General features: G+C 43.0%; 1 protein-coding gene across 2 annotated transcripts in view; it reads right to left on the reverse strand.

The window, feature by feature from the left end:
• Positions 1-23,950, reverse strand: part of LOC109884587 (rho guanine nucleotide exchange factor 28) — a 65,252-nt gene that overhangs the window by 35,646 nt on the left and 5,656 nt on the right. The window contains exons 3-8 of one of the 2 annotated variants that reach the window (XM_031807953.1): positions 23,884-23,930; positions 23,418-23,487; positions 5,275-5,402; positions 4,807-5,084; positions 606-801; positions 267-378 (exon numbers count right to left, since the gene is read on the reverse strand). In XM_031807953.1, coding sequence (XP_031663813.1) covers positions 267-378; positions 606-801; positions 4,807-5,084; positions 5,275-5,402; positions 23,418-23,487; positions 23,884-23,930 — 831 coding nt within the window. Of the gene's footprint in view, positions 1-266; positions 379-605; positions 802-4,806; positions 5,085-5,274; positions 5,403-19,842; positions 21,091-23,417; positions 23,488-23,883; positions 23,931-23,950 lie in introns of those variants that run through there. The other variant, XM_020476549.2, reaches the window with a different exon arrangement.

The raw sequence follows: 23,950 nt of genomic DNA on the forward strand, positions 1-23,950 counted from the left end.
AGAGAGAGAGAGCCTGAAGAAGGGAGCAGCCACTGCTGCTGAATGCACAACCTTCACAGGATAATGACACATGATCACTAACTGAGTAGGAGTTACACACACACACACACACACACACAGCGAGAGTTCACTGTGTTGACCCCAGGTCCTGAAGAGCTACAGAGAGAACCCAGCTGCAACGTTATCCTAAAAAGGCTTCTGTCTGACAAATGGTGGATGGCCCTGGGAAGAGAGAAGTCAGGGGTCAGGGGTTTAAGGTGACTGACCTTCTGTCAGGTCAGAGATCGCTGCATCTCGGGTGAACAGGGGGCGTGAAAGCTGGGTCTTGGGGGAGGAGTAGGAGTAAGAGCGCAGACGAAGCTGTGGGTCTGACTGATCCTGAGCGAAACACACAAGAACCATAGATTATTAGGGAAGGGAGTATCACTACAATTAGAGAACGTAAGTGATGCTTTCAGCCACATTTAACCAGTAACCGAATGTGGGGACAACTATAACAGCACAATACAATCACACCTTGGCAGGTGAGTGTATATGATGAGTGTATATCTGTGAAGTAACTTGGCAGGTGTGTATGTGGAGTCGGGTGTATGTGTGTGAAATACCTTGGAAGGTGTGTGTGAATTGTTAGAGTGTGTACGGTTGAAGTGCAACGAGTTGTCAAAGGAGTCCCTCACGTCCCCAGAGCTAGTATGCAGGTCGGAGCGTTGCCAGGGAGATGAGAAGTTGGGGAGGGAGGGGGGAGACTGGCACAGGGTGTTCTCCTCCCAACTGTCACACTCTACTGGTTCCAGACTGGAACTGAGAGAGAAATAAATATATATACACACACACGCAGTGGGGAGAACAAGTATTTGATACACTGCCGATTTTGCAGGTTTTCCTACTTACAAAGCATGTAGAGGTCTGTAATTTTTATCATAGGTACACTTCAACTGTGAGAGACGGAATCTAAAACAAAAATCCAGAAAAACACATTGTATGATTTTTAAGTAATTCATTTTCATTTTATTGCATGACAAGTATTTGATACATCAGAAAAGCAGAACTTAATATTTGGTACAGAAATCTTTGTTTGCAATTACAGAGATCATACGTTTCCTGTAGTTCTTGAGCAGGTTTGCACACACTGCAGCAGGGATTTTGGCCCACTCCTCCATACAGACCTTCTCCAGATCCTTCAGGTTTCGGGGCTGTCGCTGGGCAATACGGACTTTCAGCTCCCTCCAAAGATTTTCTATTGGGTACAGGTCTGGAGACTGGCTAGGCCACTCCGGGACCTTAAGATGCTTCTTACGGAGCCACTCCTTTGTTGCCCTGGCTGTGTCTTTTGGGTTGTTGTCATACTGGAAGACCCAGCCACGACCCATCTTCAATGCTCTTGCTGAGGGAAGGAGGTTGTTGGCCAAGACCTCGCGATACATGGCCCCATCCATCCTCCCCTCAATACGGTGCAGTCATCCTGTCCCAGTTGCAGAAATGCATCCCCAAATAATGATGTTTCCACCTCCATGCTTCACGGTTGGGATGGTATTCTTGGGGTTGTACTCATCCTTCTTCTCCCTCCAAACACGGTGAGTGGAGTTTAGACCAAAAAGCTCTATATTTGTCTCAGACCACATGACCTTCTCCCATTCCTACTCTGGATCATCCAGATGGTCAGTGGCAAACTTCAGACGGGCCTGGACATGTGCTGGCTTGAGCAGTGGGATCTTGCGTGCGCTGCAGGATTTTAATCCATGACGGCGTAGTGTGTTACTAATGGTTTTCTTTGAGACTGTGGTCCCAGCTCTCTTCAGGTCATTGACCAGGACCTGCCATGTAGTTCTGGGCTGATCCCTCACCATCCTCATGATCATTGATGCCCCACGAGGTGAGATCTTGCATGGAGCCCCAGACCGAGGGTGATTGACCGTCATCTTGAACTTCTTCCATTTTCTAATAATTGCGCCAACAGTTGTTGCCTTCTCACCAAGCTGCTTGCCTATTGTCCTGTAGCCCATCCCAACCTTGTGCAGGTCTACAATTTATCCCTGATGTCCTTACACAGCTTTCTGGTCTTGGCCATTGTGGAGAGGTTGGAGTCTGTTTGATTGAGTGTGTGGACAGGTGTCTTTTATACAGGTAACGAGTTCAAACAGGTGCAGTTAATACAGGTATTGAGTGGAGAACAAGAGGGCTTCTTAAAGAAAAACTAACAGGTCTGTGAGAGCTGGAATTCTTACTGGTTGGTAGGTGATCAAATACTTATGTCATGCAATAAAATTAAATTGAATTACTTAAAAATCATACAATGTGATTTTCTGGATTTTTGTTTTAGATTCCGTCTCTCACAGTTGAAGTGTACCTATGGTAAAAATGACAGACCTCTACATGCTTTGTAAGTAGGAAAACCTGCAAAATCGGCAATGTGTATCAAATACTTGTTCTCCACACTGTATATAGTTGAAGTCAGAAGTTAACACACACTTAGGTTGGAGTCATTTAAACTTGTTTTTTTAACCACTCCACAAATTTCTTGTTAACAAACTATAGTTTTGGCAAGTTGGTTAGGACATCTACTTACTGATTGACAAAAGTAATTTTTCCAGCAATTGTTTACAGACAGATTATTTCACTTACAGTGAATTACATCACAATTCCAGTGGGTCAGAAGTTTACATACACTAAGTTGACTGTGCCTTTGAACAGCTTGGAAAATTCCAGAAAATAATGTCAAGGCTTTAGAAGCTTCTGATAGGCTAATTGACATCATTTGAGTCAATTGGAGGTGTACCTGTGGATGTATTTCAAAGCCTACCTTCAAACTCAATGCCTCTTTGCTTGACATCATGGGAAAAGAAATCACCCATACCTCAGAATTTTTTTTGTAGACCTCCACAAGTCTGGTTCATCCTTGGGAGCAATTTCCAAATGCCTGAATGTACCACGTTAGTCTGTTCAAACAATAGTACGCAAGTATAAATACCATGGGACAATGCAGCCATCATACCGCTCAGGAAGGAGACTCGTTCTGTCTCCTAGAGATGAACGTACTTTGGTGCGAAAAGTGCAAATCAATCCCAGAACAACAGCAAAGGACCTTGTGAAGATGCTGGAGGAAACAGGTACAAAAAATATCTATATTCACAGTAAAACGAGTCCTATATCAACATAACCTGAAAGGCCGCTCAGCAAGGAAGAAGCCACTGCTCCAAAACCTCCATAAAAAAATCCAGAAAACAGTTTGCAACTGCACATGGGGACAAATATCGTGCTTTTTGGAGAAATGTCCTCTGATCTGATGAAACAAAAATATAACTGTTTGGCCATAATGACCATCATTATGTTTGGAGGAAAAAGGGGGAGGCTTGCAAGCCGAAGAATATAACTGTTTGGCCATAATGACCATCGTTATGTTTGGAGGAAAAAGGGGGAGGCTTGCAAGCCGAAGAATACCATCCCAACCGTGAAGCACGGGGGTGGCAGCATCATGTTATGGGGGTGCTTTGCTGCAGGATGGACTGGTGCACTTCACAAAATAGATGACATCATGAGAAAAGAAAATTCTGCGGATATATTTAAGCAACATCTCAAGACATCAATCAGGAAGTTAAAGCTTGGTCGCATATGGGTCTTCCCAAGCAGACTTCCAAAGTTGTGGCAAAATGGCTTAAGGACAACAAAGTCAAGGTAGTGGAGTGGCCATTACAAAGCCCTTACCTTAAACATATTGAACATTTGTGGGCAGAACTGATAAAGCTTGTGCGAGCAAGGAAGCATACAAACCTGATTCAGTCACACCAGCTCTGTCAGGAGGAGTGGGCCAAAATTCACCCAACTTATTGTGGGAAGCTTGTGCAAGGCTACCCAAAACGTTTGACCCAAGTTAAACTATTTAATGGCAATGCTACCAAATACTAATTGAGTGTATGTAAACTTCTGACCCACTGGGAATGTGATAAAAGGAATAAAAGCTGAAATAAATCTCTCTACTATTATTCTGACATTTCACATTCTTAAAATAAAGTGGTAATCCTAACTGACCTAAAACAGGGCATTTTTACGAGGATTGAATGTCAGGAATTGTGAAAAACTGAGTTTAAATGTATTCTTAAACTTCTGACTTCAACTGTATCTAACATGCTATTGGTTGCAAGAATTTTTAATATTCATTTTCATTTTGCATATCAGTTCATAAACCATGTGCCATGGAATCGGTACATCGAAAATCTCTTCCCAAATATTTTCCAATCTACATAACACAGCTGTCAATTTTTTGGTCATTAAATGAAACTGGTATACTTTTTTATTCATCACAATTTTCTTTAACGAATTATGGTCTTTAATGCATTGCCGACAGACAAGTTCCACTTTCCTATTCCATTTTAGTACATTTAGTTTCTACTAGACTTGATGACTATTCATACTTTTGTCTTTCGTAAAAGAAGCTGAAACCACAAGTCCTTTGATGCAGAATCATCGCACTGTTCAGTGTCTGCTCACCTCGGCATCTTGACCAAAGAGAATGGTTCATTGTGACTTCCTGTGACTTTCACCCCTACTGCTGTTACAGCTACTGTGCTGGATACAGTAATGGACCAAAAAGCTTATTCTACATTTAAGTTAGTTTTGGTTTTTGATTGACACCTTTAGAGGAATTACATTGCAAAATACATTAACATGGAGATCTTCGAGACCCCAGTAAGTATGCAACAATAACATATTATGAAACCCCCCCCATTTTTGGTCGGCTTTTGACCTTACGTAACTATAACTAACCAAGCATGGTAGAGCAGAGCGCGGGTGTTTGGGTGTGGTACTTACCTCGGTACACAGGTCTTCTCAGGCTGACTGGTTCCTCTGTGACTGAGCCCAGAGGAGAGGGAGACGGACGGCTGGATCCTCCCCCTATTTCCACCACCAGAGAAAGGAAAGGGGTAGGCCAAGGGAGAGGAAGGAAGGGGGAAGGCCTGGTCCCTGTGAGGAGCCATGGAGCCAGGGAGACTTCCAAAGAAGGAGTCCCAGGCAGGGTTGTTCCTCTGTGGCACAGAGCTCACCTCCTCCTCCACTGGAGAACGGTACTTTATATCCAGGTCATCCACCTGAGCAGGGGAACAGGTGAGAGGTCAGTGTCTGGGACAAAAGCAGTCCAATCCCTGGTTATGGCTGGTTATAACCTGGTTATGACAGCTCACCTGGTCCACCAGCATCTACCTGGTTGTAACCTCATTGTGGCAGATCACCTGGTCCACCATATTCTACCTGGTTAAAAACCTGGGTACGACAACTCACCTGGTCCACCAGCATGGCATTAGTGTGCATCTGGTCCTTCCCTGGTTGGTGGATCATGGCTGAGAGTCTGGAGGCAGCAGCCAGAGTAGAGGACAGAGCCTGGGCCCTCCTCATTGACTGGCTCTTCTCTACACACCGAGAGAGGGGGAACATTTTATATTACATTATTAGTTACCTTTCCTACTAGTACAATACAACTTCATTAATCCCAAGGGGCAATTCATTCCGGGCTGACAGGGTACTTCAAAGAGGACAAACACAACACTGACAATATAAAAAACAAATATAAACACTAAAGGTATCAGTTACGGTCAGTTTAGTACATTAGTACAGTATGTAACTACAGTATGTTCCTCTCAATATGTGAAAGTCCTGTATTTCCATGGGGTTTCCAAAGAAATGCCTTGTCATGTTTCACAAACACAGGATGTGACATCATACATCCTGCATGGTAGCTTGTCTTTGTTTGGGAACAGGAGGCTGACACCCAGTGTTTCTGCATGACTCCAACGCAGACTAGGGTTGCACCTCAATAATGTATGTGGCCTCTCCTCACTTCCCTTCTCCTCTCATCTATGGCCTCCTACCCACATGATATTGATATTAATGGCTCAGAAGGTTGTGCACAACAGGGTCACTGGTTCCCTTTCTTAATTTGGTATTTTTTTTGGTGCGGTCCAGACCGGCCTTGATTTCAACGTCAACTGACAGAACGGCCAGAACGGCCTTGATTTAGCCCAAACATACAGTAGATGTCTATGATTGGTTCAGATTGGGTCTGGTTTCACAAGTTTGGACAGCACAGTACAGCAAAAAAAAATTCTCAAAAGATGGTATGGGCAGGCAGGCAGGCATAAGCTATGGAAAATGAACACAATTGCATTTTATCGTTGGCAAATTGAATGCACAGAGATACCGTGATGATATCCTGAATCAACAGCCTGATCAACTCTATGCTAAAGAGATGTGTTGCACTGCATGTGGAAAAAGTGGTCACAGTAGACACTGCTTTTCTGATCCACCCCCCTACTTTTTTTTTTTAAATCTGTGGTATCTGTGACTAACAGATGCATATCTATATTCCCATGAAATCCAAAGATTATAGACTAATTAATTCATTTCAATTGACTGATTTCCTTATATAAAACAGGTACAATTGTTGCACATGTGGTCTGCGGTTGTGAGGCCGGTTGGACGCACTGCCAAATTCTCTAAAACAAAGGAGGAGGATGCTTATGGTAATTCACATTAAATTCTCTGGACACAGCTCTGGTGGACATTCTTGCAGTCAGCATGCCAAGTGCACACTCCCTCAAAACTTGTCACATATGTGCACATTTTAGTGTGGCCTTTTTTATGTGTCCCCAGCACAAGGTGCACCTGCGTAAAGATCATACTGTTTAATCATCTTCTTGATATGCCACACCTGTCAGGTGGATGGTTTATCTTGGCAAAGGTGAAATGCTCACTAACAGGGATGTTAACAAATTTGTGCACAAAATTTGAGAGAAATCAGCTTTTTGTGCTTATGCAACATTTCTGGGATCTTTAATTTCAGCTCATGGAAAATGGGACCAATGCTTTACATATTGCGTTTATATTTTTGATCAGTGTCAATTAAGAACGGGCTGGCATGCTTAAAGACCTTTGCTTGATATACCAATTGGTTTCATACAACCGCTCTCAACACTGCGGCAGACTTACTCGTTGGTTTTGGGTCAAATTCAGGCATAACACATAGCGGAAGAGGCGAAGCGAAAGGTTTTACGCAGCCCAAAGTCTGTCCACAAAAATAAATAATAATATTTTTTGAATGGAGGTCATTAAGTGTAGAATTTGGTCAATAGAAATGTAATTGCTAATTTACTATGTGAGGCTTATTTGATCTAAAATCATTTTCGTAATGGTTAGGTTGTTACGAATGCACTGACATAAGTTGATTCACACGGCATTTTGGGGTTGTGCCTGTTGTCATGAAGATAGAGGACTCATCATGGATATAACATGTTTTAGCATGGACATTTTAGAGTCAACTGGGTGGGGATTCCTATGAGTTGGGAGCAAGAAAATGTACTACCTTAAAATGTAGATAGCCTCAAGAGTATCTGCTAAATGACCAAAATGTAAATGTAAATACAAACAAAGCAAAGCATGTTGGGAATTATTCCAATGAGCTCAGCTCCAAAACAAGTACACATTTGGTCGTTGTGGCGCAGATCCAAATCTGAATTAATCCAAATGTCCAGGCTATGTTTAAACAGTTTGATGAATTTATTGTGTTAAATGAAGCCTCACCTCCTGGTTACACTAGTGACCATATCCCCCATGCATCCTGCAAAGGCGGAGGTGTTGCTAACATTTACGATAGCACATTTCAATTTGAGCTCTAGTCATGAAATCTATGCAGCCTACTGACCACAACTACTGACCACAACCACACAACTACTGGCCACAACTAATAAACCACAACTACTGACCACAACACTACTGACCACTAATGACCACAACTACTGACAAGAATGACTGACCACACTTATTTATCACAACCACACAACTACTGACCACAACTACTGAACCACACAACTACTTACTAAAACACTTGTGGTCAAATTATTGACCACAACTACGAACCAAAACTACTGACCACAACCACACAACACAACTCTCACATGTTCAGACTATCCTATCAATCAACCAAAATCAAACTTCAACTTCAACTAAAATCAAACTTAATTTACACTGAAGTTTGGAATCGGAACAGAAATATATTACACAGATCTCACGATACAGCTGTTTTAGTAATGGCATCAACAACTTTTTCTATACAAAACTGCCGTTTTGACCACTTTCCGAACAAGTTAGACAATGAAACCTATCAAAACGTTCAAATTATAACTGTGGGATGGCACATTTTAAGCATGAGACAATGAGCAAACACAGTAACTTGACGAAAATCAGCTACCATGCCCACTTTTCCTAACAACGTAGCAAAATTTTAAAGGGTATGACACCTTTGTCTCCGTCTTTGCTATTCAAATCTAAAATAAGAACGGAAATATCTACTACCAGTCAATAGGTACAGCTGTTTAAGTAACCACATCAACTAATTTAGGTAACTTCCCACTGTTGAATAACTGCCATGGAACTTTTTAGAACTTTCAAATTAGGGAGCACATTCTAAGCATGAGACAATGAGTAAACATTGTGACTTACTTCTATTATATTCAAATCTGAAATCAGAACAGCAATAACTACTACCAATCCCCCCCCCCCCCAACCTCCCTTCAACAATACATTGATTCCTTTAACGTACCAATCAGTCCAATTCAACCTCCTTTCATATGTTAATCCCTCCATCTATTATTATTATTGTGGTGCTTGCAAAGCAAACCCCCCCCACTTAAATCTTCAAAATACTTACATCTTCAACTTACTTCTGATTTATTATTATTATTATTATTATTATTATTATTATTATTATTATTATTATTAAACAGGCTACTCCTTAAGAAATGCTATTCAAACTTTAAAATGTGTAGACTGGCTCGGACCAGTGGGCTTACATACAACTTTTTGATATAGTTTAACTACTGACCACAAACATTTAACAAATCATTGACCACAACCACACAACTACTTACAATAACCACACAACTACTGACCACAACTAATAAACCATGAAACTACTGACCACCACTACTGACCACAATCACTGACCAAAACTATTGACCACAGCCACAAAACTACTGACTACAAATACTAACCCCAACAACACAACATACCATAGCTACTGACCACAACCAATGACCACATCTTCAGAAGAAAAACTCCTGACCACAACCACACAAATACTGACCACAGAAACACAACTAGTGACAACAACCACACAACTACTGAACAAAACTCCTGACCAAAACCACTGACAACTACAATGAAACTACTAATCTCAACCACAGAACTACTGAACTACACAAATTACTGACCACAAACATTAATCAAAAGCACAGACCACAGCCACACAACTACTAACCAAAACAACACAACTGCTGACCACAACTACTGGCCAAAACCACACAACTACTGACCACAACCACAAAACTACTGACCACAACCACACAACTACTTACAATAACCACACCACAACTGACCACAACTACTCACCAAAACTACTGACCACAACTGACCACAACTACTCACCAAAACCACAACTACAGACAAATACAACTGACCACGAGCATTGTCCAAAATCCCTGATCACAACTACTGACCACAAGCACACAAATACTGACCACAAGCACATAAATACTGACCACAAACAGACAACTACTTACCACAAACAGATTACTAGTGACCTCAAATCTACTGAACCACACAACTACTGACCAAAACTACCGAGCACAACTACTGACAAAAACAACTGACCACAAAACATTGACCAAAATCCCTGACCATAACTACTAACCACAAACACACAACTAATGGCCATAACCACACTACTGAACAAAATTCTTGAGCACAACTCCTAACCACAAAAACACAACTACTGACCACAACCACAAAACTACTATCTATATACACAACATCCCGTGCAGGTCCGTGAAAATCTCGTCTGGAAATGATTGGAAGATGAGTGGAGAACTCAAAAAACCCGTAAGGCATGAAGAGGAACTCATGGTGCTCAGAGGTGGCACTAAATGCCGTCTTCCACTCATCCCCCTCCTGGATATGCACCAGGTTGAATGCACTCCTGAGAACCAATTTGGTGAAGAAGCGCGCCCCATGCAATGACTCGGTCATACTGGCTATGAGAGGCAGCGGGTAACTATACTTCACCGTGATCTGATTTAAACCCCTGTAGTCAATGCACGGGCGTAAACATCCATCCTTCTTCTTCACAAAAAAAGAAACTCGAGGAGGCAGGTGAAGTGGAAGGCCGAATGTATCCCTGTCCCAGAGGTTCGGTGACATATGTTTCCATAGCCACCGTCTCCTCCTGTGACAGTGGATACAGATGACTCCTGGGAAGTCCTGCGTCTACCAGGAGATTTATCGCACAATCCCCCCGTCGATGGGGTGGTAGTTGAGTCGCCTTTCTTTTACAGAAGGCGGAGCCAAATCGGCATATTCAGGGGGGGGATGTGCATGGTGGAGACCTGGTTTGGACTCTCCACCGTAGTTTCACCTATGGAAACACCTATACACCTCCCTGAACACTGACGTGACCATCCCTTGAGGGCCTTCTGTTGCCACGAAATAGTGGGGTCATGATAGGCCAACCAGGGAAGCCCCAACACCACAGGAAAATCGATCAGAAAGAGACTAATTCTCTCCTCATGACCCTCCATGGAATGGACGGACCCCGATCCGGACGTCCGCGGGTGGCCAACAGGTTATCCAGCCGGATGGATAAATCTACCAGCTGGTCGAGGGTAAGGATGGTGTCCCTGCAGGCCAGCTCCCGACGAACGTCCTCACTTAGACTACACCGGTAATGGTCGATTAGTGCCCTCTCATTCCATCCTGCGCTGGAAGCCAGGGTTCTGAAGTCCAGTGCGAATTCCTGTGCGCACCTCATCCTCTGTCTGAGATGGAACAAGCGTTACCCCACCGCTTTCCCCTCAGGGGGATGATCGAAGACCGTCCGGAAGCGGCGGGTGAAATCCTCATAGCGGACCAACGCTGCATCTATACTTCCCCATTCAGCTTTGGCCCACTCAAGCGCTTTCCCCGACAGAGAGGGGATGAGGGCGGACACGCTCTTGTATCCCGAGGGAGCCGGGTGGACGGTCACCAGATAGCAGGAACCCCTGGCACCCGGCAGCCGTCCCATCATATGCGCTCGGGAGCGAGAGCCGAATCCCACTGGGTCCATTTGACGGAGGAGTGGACAGCGGTGTGGGTTGTGGTGTTGGTCGGGGTGAAGTTGATGGGGGTGTGGGATAACCCCCTCTCTCCCATCACTCCATGGTAAGCAGCACGCAATCCATGGCTGTGCCAGATGTTGGAGCATCGTCACGTGCTGCTGGACGCCTTCCTCCACTGGTACCGGAGGACTGGGTGCACCTGCTGACACCATATTAGTTGTTGCGTGATTCTGTCAAGTGTCAGTGTGCAGCGGTGAGGATAGTATCAGGCGCAGGACACAGAACTGAGTATAATATCATACTTTACTCGAAAAGAAACAAGCATAAAATTCCACGCAGGGAAAACACACCATAACACAGCTGTCTAATAACACTCAACAAGGAACAATCACGCACAAAACATATTGGGAACCAGAGGGTTATATAGGGAAAATAATTATAATGTAATGGGAACCAGGTGTGTACAATCAAGGCAAAACTAATAGAAAAAGAAACGTAGATCGGTGGCAGCTGGAAAGCCGGTGACGACGACCGCAGAACGCCGCCCGAACAAGGAGAGGCACCAACTTCGGCGGAAGTCTTGACAGATTAATTATTAGCTACAGTAACTAGCCACAGTGCATTTGAACTCAAATGAGCTACTTACGTAGCTAGCTAATTTACATACTGTATAGATAGCTAGCTAAGTTAATTACATATGACCAGCTACTAGGCTGGACACATTATATTTTTAACAGGGCGCCAGGCTGCCCTGCATCATGCATTCCTGGCATCAATTACTCACATCTGCCTTCCCTCGTCACACGCTTCAGCGATATTGGACTCTGTACTCACTTATCTGGTTAATACCTCCCCTACATTTGTCAGTTTCCCTGCTCTATTCCCTGCTGATACATTGATAGTTTTTTCTTTGTTTTCTTGTCTCGTTCCATGCACGTTCCTTATTAAATGTTTGGCTCCCCGTACCTGCTTCGTCTCTCCAGCGTCATCCATGTGACAGAGAGAATATAATGAAGTCTATTTCTTGTGAGGTTTTCTGTCCTCAGATACAGAGAGCTATGAAAGCGTGTATGCAGATTAAGAGTTTCCAATGAAGAGCAGCGGTTCTCAGTCCTGATCCTGGGAACTCAAAGGGGTGCACGTCTTTGTTTTTGCCTTAGCACTACACAGCGCATTCAAATGATTAAGTCATCATCAACCAGACGGGAAAAGAATTCTAGATTACCTGTACTCCACACATAGAGACGCGTACAAAGCTCTACCTCGCCCTCCATTTGGTAACTTAGACCACAACTCTATCCTCCTGATTCCGGCTTACAAGCTAAAATTAAAGCAGGAAGCACCAGTGACTCGGTCTATAAAAAAGTGGTCAGATGAAGCAGATGCTAAACTACAGGACTGTTTTGCTATCACAGATGGGAATATGTTCCGGGATTCTTCCGATGGCATTGAGAAGTACACCACATCAGTCACTGGCTTTATCAATAAGTGCATCGAGGACGTCGTCCCCACAGTGACTGTACGTACATACCCCAACCAGAAGCCATGGATTACAGGAAACATTCGCACTGAGCTAAAGGGTAGAGCTGCCGCTTTTTAAGGTGCGGGACTCTAACCCGGAAGCTTACAAGAAATCCTGCTATGCCCTGCGACGAACCATCAAACAGGCAAAGTGTCAATACAGGGCTAAGATTGAATCGTACCATGCTGGCTCCGACGCTCGTCTTATGTGGCAGGGCTTGCAAACTATTACAGACTACAAAGGGAAGCACAGCCGCGAGTGGCCCAGTGACACAAGCCTACCAGACCAGCTAAATCACTTCTATGCTCGCTTCGAGGCAAGCAGCCCTGAGGCATGCATGAGAACATCAGCTGTTCCTGGCGACTGTGTGATCACGCTCTCCGTAGCAGACGTGAGTAAGCCCTTTAAACAGGTCAACATACACAAGGCTGCGGGGCCAGACGGATTACCAGGACATGTGCTCCGGGCATGTGCTGACCAACTGGCAGATGTCTTCACTGACATTTTTAACATGTCCCTGATAGAGTCTGTAATACCAACATGTTTCAAGCAGACCATCATAGTCCCTGTGCCCAAGAACACAAACGCAACCTGTCTAAATGACTACAGACCCGTAGCACTCACGTCCGTAGCCATGAAGTGCTTTGAAAGGTTGGTAATGGCTCACATCAACACCATTATCCCAGAAACCCACTCCAACTTGCATACCGCCCAAACAGATGATGCAATCTCTATTGCACTCCATACTGCCCTTTCCCACCTGGACAAAAGGAACACTTAAGTGAGAATGCTATTCATTGACTACAGCTCAGTGTTCAACACCATCGTACCCTCAAAGCTCATCACTAAGCTCAGGATCCTGGGACTAAACACCTCCCTCTGCAACTGGATCATGGACTTCCTGACGGGCCGCCCCCAGGTGGTGAGGGTAGGAATTTATTTGCAAATACATTCATAAAAAATCCTACTATGTGATTTTCTGGATTTATTTTCTCATTTTGCCTGTCATAGTTGAAGTGTACCTATGAGGAAAATTACAGGTCTCTCATCTTTTTAAGTGGGAGAACTTGCACAATTGGTGGCTGAGTGAATACTTTTTTGTCCCACTGTAGAATGAGCATGAACTTTCCAGTTGAGGGCAACTAGAGCTCCAACAGCCAACAGAGGCAAAGACAAAGACAGCAGTTAGAGCCAGGTTTCTAGAGTTTCCAGTAAAACAAAGCGTGCCCTCCAACCAGCTTACAGACCCCCGGGAGAGAGATGGAGATGGAGGGAGTAAGAGAGGGAGGGGGCAGAGCTGTCACCGGCCTTTTCCAAGGTTCTGTTCTGTTTAGAAGCTGTTGTGCTTCATTTGAGAAAAGAACCCCTTGGAAAAACACAAGATTTAAACAATGATCACCTGTGGGGCTTGTTTATCAAGACTGTAAAAACCTGATTTGACTGTGAAATCAAATGAGTACACAGTGTCACAATATCAATATCACAATATCATAGAGTGAATAGTTACAATTGCTCAAGACCAGCATACATCATGGAATTTGAAATGGGAGAGTGCAAAATAACAAAATCTTGGATAAAAGATAGCTATAATTATTTCACTTGAACTGTTCTTGGGAATAGGTAAATCGTTCAAACAACCTCTAAAGTCCAAGCAACTATTCTGTGCTATGACACCTGTGCAGTCAAACCAATCCTGATCATTACAATGTGTGTGTTTAAGCGTTCACATATTTCTCAGTCGGAAAGCTCAAATTCACAAATAATTATAACTAAAATAACTTTTGCACACCTGATGTTACCTCACAGATGCATGGGAGAGGTGCAAAAACAACCAGGAAAACTGACTTCTACAAACTTTGCATACACAAAATGAACACTTAAATTGGACATATATCATACTTTAGTCCGCCAGTAATGTTTATGCAGATAACATTTTAGTAAGAAGAATACACTGTGGGCTGGATTCCATTCACCTAATCTTCACATGAATAACAGAAATAACACTTACAGTATCATCTTACAGTATCATTCTCAATTATGAGGCAATAATGTGTGTTATCGCCTATCACATCCAGCAGTGCAACAGGAGGAGAAGAGATTTCAGCAGTGATGAAACAGACATGGCAGTAACTTAATCTCTCCCAAAGCTGAACTGTTTAAATCATTACAGAGAGAATATATTGACACCAAAATACTGTGATTCTACAAAACTCTTTCCATACACTACAGATAGACACGTGCATTTCTAACAGTCACCAGCCCATTTGATCCCCTTGAGGCCCCCACACCGGCTTCTCGAGACCCCTATTATCAGCCAAGTCATGATCATGCTGTGCAAACCCCACAATTTAGACAGGACTACCAGCCCTTCTGGCATTTGTCAAAACTGACCGTATTCTGGTGGAGTTTAGAGTAAGATTACTTACACCTTGACAACATTCCGCTGAAAAGGCAGCGCACGAAATTATTATTATTTTTTGAAATATGTAACTTTAACACATTAACAAATCCAATACAGCAAATTAAAGAAATATCTTGTTAATCTACCCATCGTGTCCGATTTCAAAAATGTTTTACAGCTAAAGCACAACATATGATTATGTTAGATCGCCGCCAAGTCGTAAAAACACACAGCCATTTTTCCAGCCAAAGATAGGAGTCACAAAAAGCAGAAATACTGAGAAAATGAATCACTAACCTTTGATGATCTTCATCAGATGACACTCATAGGACATCATGTTACACAATACATGTATGTTTTGTTCGATAATGTGCATATTTATATCAAAAAATCTTAGTTTACATTGGCGCCTTACGCGCAGTAATGTTTTGATTCCAAAACATCCGGTGATTTTAGCAGAAATACTCATAATAAACATTGATAAAATATACTAGTGTTATTCACAAAATTAAAGAGACTTCTCCTTAATGCAACCTGTGTCAGATTTATTTTTATTTTTTTACAGAAAAAGCATGATCTGAGAACGGCGCTCAGAACCCAAAAGAGCCAGAGGAATAGCCGCCATTTTGGAATCAACAGTTAGAAACAACACCATAAATATTCACTTACCTTTGATGATCTTCATCAGAAGATCCCAGGAATCCCAGTTTGACAATAAATTACTGATTTGTTCCATGAAGTTCCATCATGTATGTCCAAATAGCCACTTGTTGTTGGCGTGTTCAGCCCAGTAATCCATCTTCATGAGGCGCGAGCATTTCATCCAGACAAAAACTCAAAGTCCCGTTACAGTCCTTTAGAAACACGTCAAACGATGTATGGAATCAATCATTAGGATGTTTTTAACATAAAACATCAATAATGTTCCAACCGGAGAATTCCTTCGTCTTCAGAAAAGGCACTGGAACGAGAGGCAACTCTGTCGGGAGCGCGCATCATGAGACCGCATCATATGCCAGACCACTGCCTCAAACAGGTCTCATGAGCCCCTCCTTTATAGTAGAATCCTCATTCAACTTTCAAAAGACAGTTGACATCTAGTGGAAGCCCTTCGACATCTAGTGGAAGCCCTAGTGGAAGCCCTCATCTAAAAGTGAAAATGCTGCCCCCTATCCCAAAAAAGGTTTTAAGAGGTGTAAGAACACTCAAGAGCAGCCTGATTTTCTCCTGCATTTGGAAAGTATTCAGACTCCTTCACTTTTCCACATTTTGTTACGTTACTGCCTTATCCTAAAATTGATAAAATTGTTTTTTTCTCATCAATCTACACACAATACCCTATAATGACTAAGCAAAAACTGGTTTTAGAAGTGTTTTCAAATGTATCAAATTAAATACATTTCCATTTATATAAGTAATCAGATCCTTTACTCAGTACTTTGTTGAAGCACCTTTGGCAGCGATTACAGCCTTGAGTCTTCTTGGGTATGATGATACAAGCTTGGCACACCTGTATTTGGGGAGTTTCTCGCATTCTTCTTTGCAGATCCTCTCAAGCTCAGTCAGGTTGGATGGGGAGAGTTGCTGCGCAGCTATGTTCAGGTCTCTCCAAAGATGTTTGATCGGGTTCATGTATGGGCTTTGGCTGGGCCACTCAAGGAAATTCTGAGACTTATCCCGAAGACACTCCTATGTTGTCCTGTCTGTGTGCTTAGAGTCGTTGTCCTGTTGGAAGTTGAACCTTCTCCCCAGTCTGAGGTCATGAGCGCTCTGGAACAGGGTTTCATCAAGGATCTTTCTGTACTTTGCTCCGTTCAATCTTGGTTTCATCAGACCAGAGAATCTTGTTTCTCATGGTCTGAGAGTCCTTTAGGTGCCTTTTGGCAAACTCCAAGCGGGCTGTCATGTGACGTTTACTGAGGAGTGGCTTCTGTCTGGCCACTCTACCATAAAGGCCTGATTGGTGTAGTGCTGCAGAGACAGTTCTCCTTCTATAAGGTTCTCCCATCTCCACAGAGGGAGGTTCTCCCATCTTCACCTCCCTGACCAAGGCCCTTTTCCCCTGATTGCTCAGTTTGGTCGGTCAGCCAGCTCTAGGAACAGTGTTGTTAGTTTCAAACTTCTTCCATTTAAGAATGACGGAGGTCACTGTGTTCTTGGGGACCTTCAATGCTGAAGAAATGTTTTGGTACCCTTCCCCAAATCTCTGCCTCGACACAATCCTGTTTTGGAGCTCTACGGACCATTCCTTTGACCTCATGATTTGGTTTTTGCTCTGACATGCACTGTCAACTGTGGGACCTTCTATAAACAGGTGTGTGCCTTTCCAAATCATGTCCAATCAATTGAATTTAGCACAGGCGGACTCTAATCAAGTTGTTAAAACATCTCAAGGATGATCAATGGAAACAGGATGCATCTGAGCTCAATTTAGAGTTTCATAGCAAAGGGTCTGAATACTTATGTAAATAAGCTATCTATTTTCATTTGTAATACATTTACAAACATTTCTAAAAACCTGTTTTCACTTTGTCTGTACGGGGAATTGTGTGTTGCTTGATGAGTTTTTATTTTTTATATTTTTTTACATTTAATCCATTTTAGAAGTCTGTAACGTAACACAATGTGGAAAAGTTTAAGGGGTCTGAATACTTTCCGAATGCACTGTAAACGTCACAGAAATTAAGCACAGAGCAGGATGGATGAAGCTAAGAGGTTACTTTGCTGATAAAATCATTGAGAACAAAAATTACCATTAAAAAGCGTTGGAAATCATTTAAGGAACTAGGCTGTAGTACTACTACGAAAAACAAACTAAAACAGTATTGGACTGAGCATCAGGGCGGAGATGGTATATGACAAAGCAGAGGTTGCCAATGAATTTAACTCTTTTAATTTACTTCTGCTTGGGGGGTGTGAACATGGTCACTAAAGTGCTAGGGAAGGTTTATGCCAGAAACAAGTTTTTGTCTAGAATGTCCAAGCTGCTTGATAAGGAATCTTTGAGTGCGTGCCACTGCTCTCATTCAATGCCATTTTGACTACGCTTCCTGGTTTGGGAGCTTATTGAAGCTTCTGAAGGGGAAACTACAGGTATCCAAAATAAGCTGATCAGGGTAGTATTGAAGGTGAGTCCACATAGTCACAAAGGCAGGAGCTGCTTTCAGAAACTCAACTTACTGCATGTTGAGGTTAGGGTGTCCCAGATAGGACTGGGTTTGGTTTACAGGAGAATTTATGGTTCTGCACCCAGATATCTAACTGATTACTTTCCCAATGTTAGGGAAGCACAAAATCACAGCACCAGATCAGGTGTTGCTAATGTGTGCTTATACAGGTTCAGGAGTAATGCTTAGGAAAGGTATTTGTATACTGGAGCATCAGCGTGGAATGAGTTGCCTCTGCCCATAAAAATTACGTCCTCTCTGGGCAGCTTTAAAAATAAAGTTAAAAACAGTTTGTCTTCTGTGTAAATGCAATGATGAGATGTTCTTCTTTGTTTTTATGTTTTATTATCTCACTCCATACTGTGTTCAAACATGTTTGATCCTGCCTCGCCATCTTGCCTCAAGATGACCACAATTGATATAAATCCCAGACTTTATTGTGTGTCATTCTCAATGATTTTACTCATGTGCATGTATGGCTTTTATGTGTGCTTGTTTTTTTATGATCAAATGAATAAACTAAACTAAAATAAGGGAGGTAAGACAACCAAATATCACAGTCATTGCAAGAAAACATTCCTCAGTAAAGCAGCTGATCAGGGAAATCAGTAATAGTAAGAAAATACAAATAGTTCAACTGGGTTGAGTAGCCACAGACAGTGTCAGTCACTGAAGTACAACAGAGGGCAACATTTATGTTCTCCCTGCCATCATAGGAAGTGCGAGTGATCTGGCCTCAGGAGATGTCTGTCCACAAGATACAAGCCAATCCGTTATCCTAGAGAGAATATCTGACATTCCACTATTAGTTGTCAGCTATCCCAGGTACATCATTAGCAAACACACTCTCACTGCAACGGTATACAGCTAAATATGGGTAATAAGAAGAAGAAAAAAACATTGAAACATCACTGCCAAAAAGACTGATTATCATTCTTCATTCTGCTGATGTCTTTGTGGAATATAGCATTGTGACTACCACTCTAAGCTTTCCTGCAAACCTTGTATGACTTAGGGACATGAAGGATAGACAAGGAAACACAGACTTACTGCACAGCTTCTGCTATATACCAACTAATTACAAACAGAACATAATATCTGGGATATTGACTGGAATGGGTTTGGGGGCAAAAATAAATAGCATTTGGAGACAGTATCAAGGTAATCAAAACCAAAGCATTGACGGCTGTTATACCTTGTCTATAGACTGCTTGCAGGGTAAGGAAACCCATATGTCATTTTGTAATTTAGGCGAACTATCCCTTCAACTTTGGTCATACTCTGCAACAAAGTAAGGGTGCAGTCACACATCTTTGGACATTGCTCTCAACATGTCAGTGACCAGATTGTTTTCAAGGAGATGTTCCACTAAGGGAAAACATTGGAAAGGGAAAACACATTCTGAAAAAGATTCCAAATTCAAGCATTTAGTCTACATGGAAAGTGATCCTCTCACAATCCATTGAACCACATCTAACCATCAATGTAAATGGATAGTTAAAGCACAGGAGACTCCAAGGTCTATTCTTGAAAATACATTTATTCCGGACCAACCTGGATGAATAAAGGTTTCATAAAATTAAATGAAAAGATGTCAAATAGTCCCAGTGTTACCTTGCTTGTCCATCTTCTTGTGTATCCTCATCTTGGGGAAAGAGGGCCAGGAGTAGTTAAAAGGAGAGTCAGAGTATGAATCCATGACTCTGTGTTTCGTCTGAGTCTCAGAGCACCCTGCAGCTTGACCAAGGCTTTAACACCAAAACACCTTTGTTTTTAATGACAAAAATAAACATATTTTACTGAACCTCAATTTTCCTCCAGGTTGGATATTCCTGACTATCTCTTGTACATTCAGTGTGCTCTTCAGTTCTTCAGGAGTCTTGGTTGGACTGATGTTGAACCAGTTTACTCCTTCCTTCCGTCTGAGTATCAGCAGAGTGCAGACTCTGACACTTCAGCAGTGAGCCAGCATGTTCCCACATCTCCCCCTCCCCCTTCCCCGACTCCAAACGCCCCTCCTACCCTGTTCCCCTCAAAACTCCAAATCATCTAGCATATCGGGACTGCTCACTTTGTCTCTTTTTTCTCTTGCTTTCTTGCCTTCTCCACCTCCTTTTTTCTTTTTTTTTCCTTCTTCCCCAACCCTCGCTCTATTCTAACCTCTCCCATCCAGCCTCTCTTTCTCACCTTCTCCTCCTCCATTTCTCTTTTCTCTCCCTTCTTCCCCAAACCTTGCTATATCCTACCCTCTCCCATCCAGCCTCTTTCTTACATTCTCTTCCTCCTTTTCTCTTTTTTCTCCCTTCTTCCCCAACCCTCGCTCTATCCTACCCTCTCCCGTCCAGTCTCTCTTTCTCGCCTTCTTCGTTTCTCTTTTTTCTCCCTTCTTCCCCAACCCTCGCTCTATCCTACCATCTCCCATCCAGTCTCTCTTTCTCACCTTCTCTTCCTCCTTTTCTTATTTTCCTTTTCTTCCCCTCACTCTATCCTACCCCGTCCTGTCTTTCTTTCTCATCTTTTTCTCTTTTTTCTCCCTTCTTCCCCAACCCTCTCTCTAACCCACCCTCTCCCGTCCACTCTTTCCTTCTTCTCCTCCTTTTCTCTTTTTAATCCCTTCTTCCCCCAACTCTCGCTCTATCCTACCCTCTCCAGTCCAGTCTCTCTTTTTTTCCTTTTCCCTCACTCACCCACCACACTCAGCAGAGAGGGGGAGAGACCAGAACATGAGGGGAGGAGGAACGAGTGACAGGGATAAAAATGACTAAAGGCGAAGGAGAGAGAGAGAAACAGAGTAGAGAGGAGTGCCCGCCTACAGACCATCTTGAAAGACAAACACAGGGCCAGACAGCTGGTCCTGACCTGAGGAATCGACAAGGAGGTCAGTTAGAGTGAGACGAGTCTGAGATAAGAATAATTAATCTCAGTCCTAGAGTTAACGCTGTGTAGAGAACACAACACACACGGCAACACTACACATCCCCCTACTGCACAAGCCCAGGGCACAACACTACTCACTAAACACACGGCCTCACCACACATATGCACAGAGAAATGTTCTAAATTAATCCTCAGAGAGAGGCTGTATCCTAAATGACACCCTATTCCTGATACAGAGCACTACTTTTGAACAGGGCCCATAGGGTCAAAGTAACCAGAGTCTTCAGCAGTCTTCAGAAAGGAAGAAAGCTCTTGGAGAGGATAGTGACTGAGAAACAGAGGGGTTTCAAGGCAGATTGCCATGTCAGTAAAGTGGAAACAGGCAGCAGAAACCAAGAGACTGTCAGAGATTCTCACACACACACACCAAGTTGCCAGTGCAGTATTCTATATCCAAACACAGTTTGTACTCCCCCTGGAGGTCTGATCGGGAGCTAAAAACAGAGACCATGTGTGTCCACTCTATTCCACCACAGTTGGCTGCAACAACCCTTCAGACAAAAACCTTAAGAGGAGACGAGGAGAGGAAAGAGGGAGCGTCAAAGTCTGGCACTTTAACAACTCGCTTTCTTTCCCTGGGGAGGGGGTGAGGAAAAAATCAAGGTGTAGAGGAGGATGAGAGCAAACAAAAGGAGGGAGAGTAGTAGCAAGAGGGGGCAAAGGGATAGGGACAGAGGGTTAGAGAGCGGCATGTGTTAATTGGAGGTATAGAGCAATAAAGAGACAGCTTATCAAGAGAGGAACAGGAAGAACATGAAAACTACACTCCAGATTCCTCATCTGAACCTTCATCTATTGGAGTAATGTTTGTCTATTAGCTACCAAATTAAGTGCAGTCAGAGCACCATATTGCAGGTATACATATTGCTTTGTGGATACTTGTCATACTCCACAAACTTGTTAACAAAAATACTGGAGGTCATTTGTAACGCTTGAGAGCCTGACACACATTTTGAACGTGTCATGTTTGGTATTTGTGATAAGGAATTTCATTGGATTGCATGTGTGTGTCCACTTTATTCCACTACAGTTGTGTGTGTGATAGTATATAAGAAATGTGATAGTGTGGTAACCAATACAAAGAACAGAGAGACTAGTAAATCTGTTAACACATACATAAAATGTACACACGCGCACACACACTTGCACTCACATACACACACCCATCGACACACAAACATGCACACACATTTTAGTCACTAAAATGGCTTAACCATACAGGGTGAAAACAACACCGACCGCGGGATATTACAATTACAGCTGCCAGTGCCAAATGTTAAAACACCAGCCCTGAGCATGCAGCCACAACATTCTTACCCAGAAACATGTGTCTGATTCCTAAATGGTAGCGCACTATTCCCTGCATAGTGCGCTACCTTTGTCCAGGGCTGGTAATGCACTATGTAGGAAATAAGGGGCCATTTAGGACGCAGCTCACACCAGCCAATCATTAACCCGCAGGATGTTCACCAGCCAATCATTAACTCGCAGGATGTTCACACAGTCTCCAACCAAAAGTCAGCCAAACCCAGTACCACTAGACCCTGATCTAAGGTGAGTTTTGTGTTTTCTCTTCAAATGGTAAAGGTAAGAGTCTGGGGAAGGGGAAGCTGATCCCATATCTGTGCTAATGCAGAGCAAAAGGACTCCAGGAAATGTGTGGAAGGGCCCAGTGGAGGCCAGCAAGCAGAAACATGATACTACATTTTGTGGCGAGATTATGGCTAGGGGAGACAAGGAAAGGAAAGAGGGAGAGAGACTAGAAGAGAGAGAGAGAGAGAAGTGGTGAGAGAGTACGCGAAAGAGAGAAGTGTGTGGTTTACTGAAGTATAGTACAGTAATGGTGCCCTTGTGGAGTCTGCTAGCTTAAATCTTCCTTTTCCGTTCGCCAATTAGATCCTGCAGATGAGGTCTCCTCACTTGAGCAGCGTCAAAGTCTGACACACAACTCTCTCTCTCTCTCTCTCTCTCTCTTTTCCTTCTAGGTTCAGTTACAAACATAATAATCTATGGTAGGAAGGAAGCTATCGGCCACATTCACTGTGACATTCATTTTGTGTGAATTATTTCATGATACACTTGGCCCTGTATTCATAAAGCGTCTCAGAGTAGGATCTAGGATCAGTTTGGCCTTTTAGATTATAATGAATACGTTTACATGGGCAGATCCTAGAACAGCACTCCTACTCTGAGAGGCTTTATGAACAAGGGCCCTGAAATACTGTGATCTGATGAGACATAAAAAGCCTTACCAGAGTATGTCAGTGATTCTTGCTCTTCTTCTTCTTCTTTTAGACAAAACATGAGGTGCTCCTCCAAGTCCTGAATGGAGACACAAAGAGGCTTTTCACAATGCTACACACACTGAGAAAAATGGGAGTGATAAGTAAGTTTGTGCATGGTACCTGGAATCTCTGTGTGTGTGTTGTGCACGCGCCCATGTCTGTGTGTTTGTGTGTGTGTGCGTGCATGTGTGTGTTTGTGTGTGTGTGTGTGTGTGTGTGTGTAGTCAATTTCCTACCACCTGCATCACAAATATATCCTGAAGCACACTATGAGCATGAACACAAACACGAGCACACACACCTCTCATAAAAGCCACTTTTCACCAGTTTGATGCCAACTTCAACACCCTAACAATACTTCAGAATTTAACAATGTGGAATATTGAATAGTTAATACTCAAAGAATAAAAGGTATTTCTTAGTCACTACTCACATTGTCTACTGTAGCGGTATTGCCTGCAGTGATGACAGGATACAAACCTCGACAAAGAAATGGTAAA

This window comes from Oncorhynchus kisutch, linkage group LG3 (assembly GCF_002021735.2).
Source record: "Oncorhynchus kisutch isolate 150728-3 linkage group LG3, Okis_V2, whole genome shotgun sequence".
NCBI classification, from domain to species: domain Eukaryota; kingdom Metazoa; phylum Chordata; class Actinopteri; order Salmoniformes; family Salmonidae; genus Oncorhynchus; species Oncorhynchus kisutch.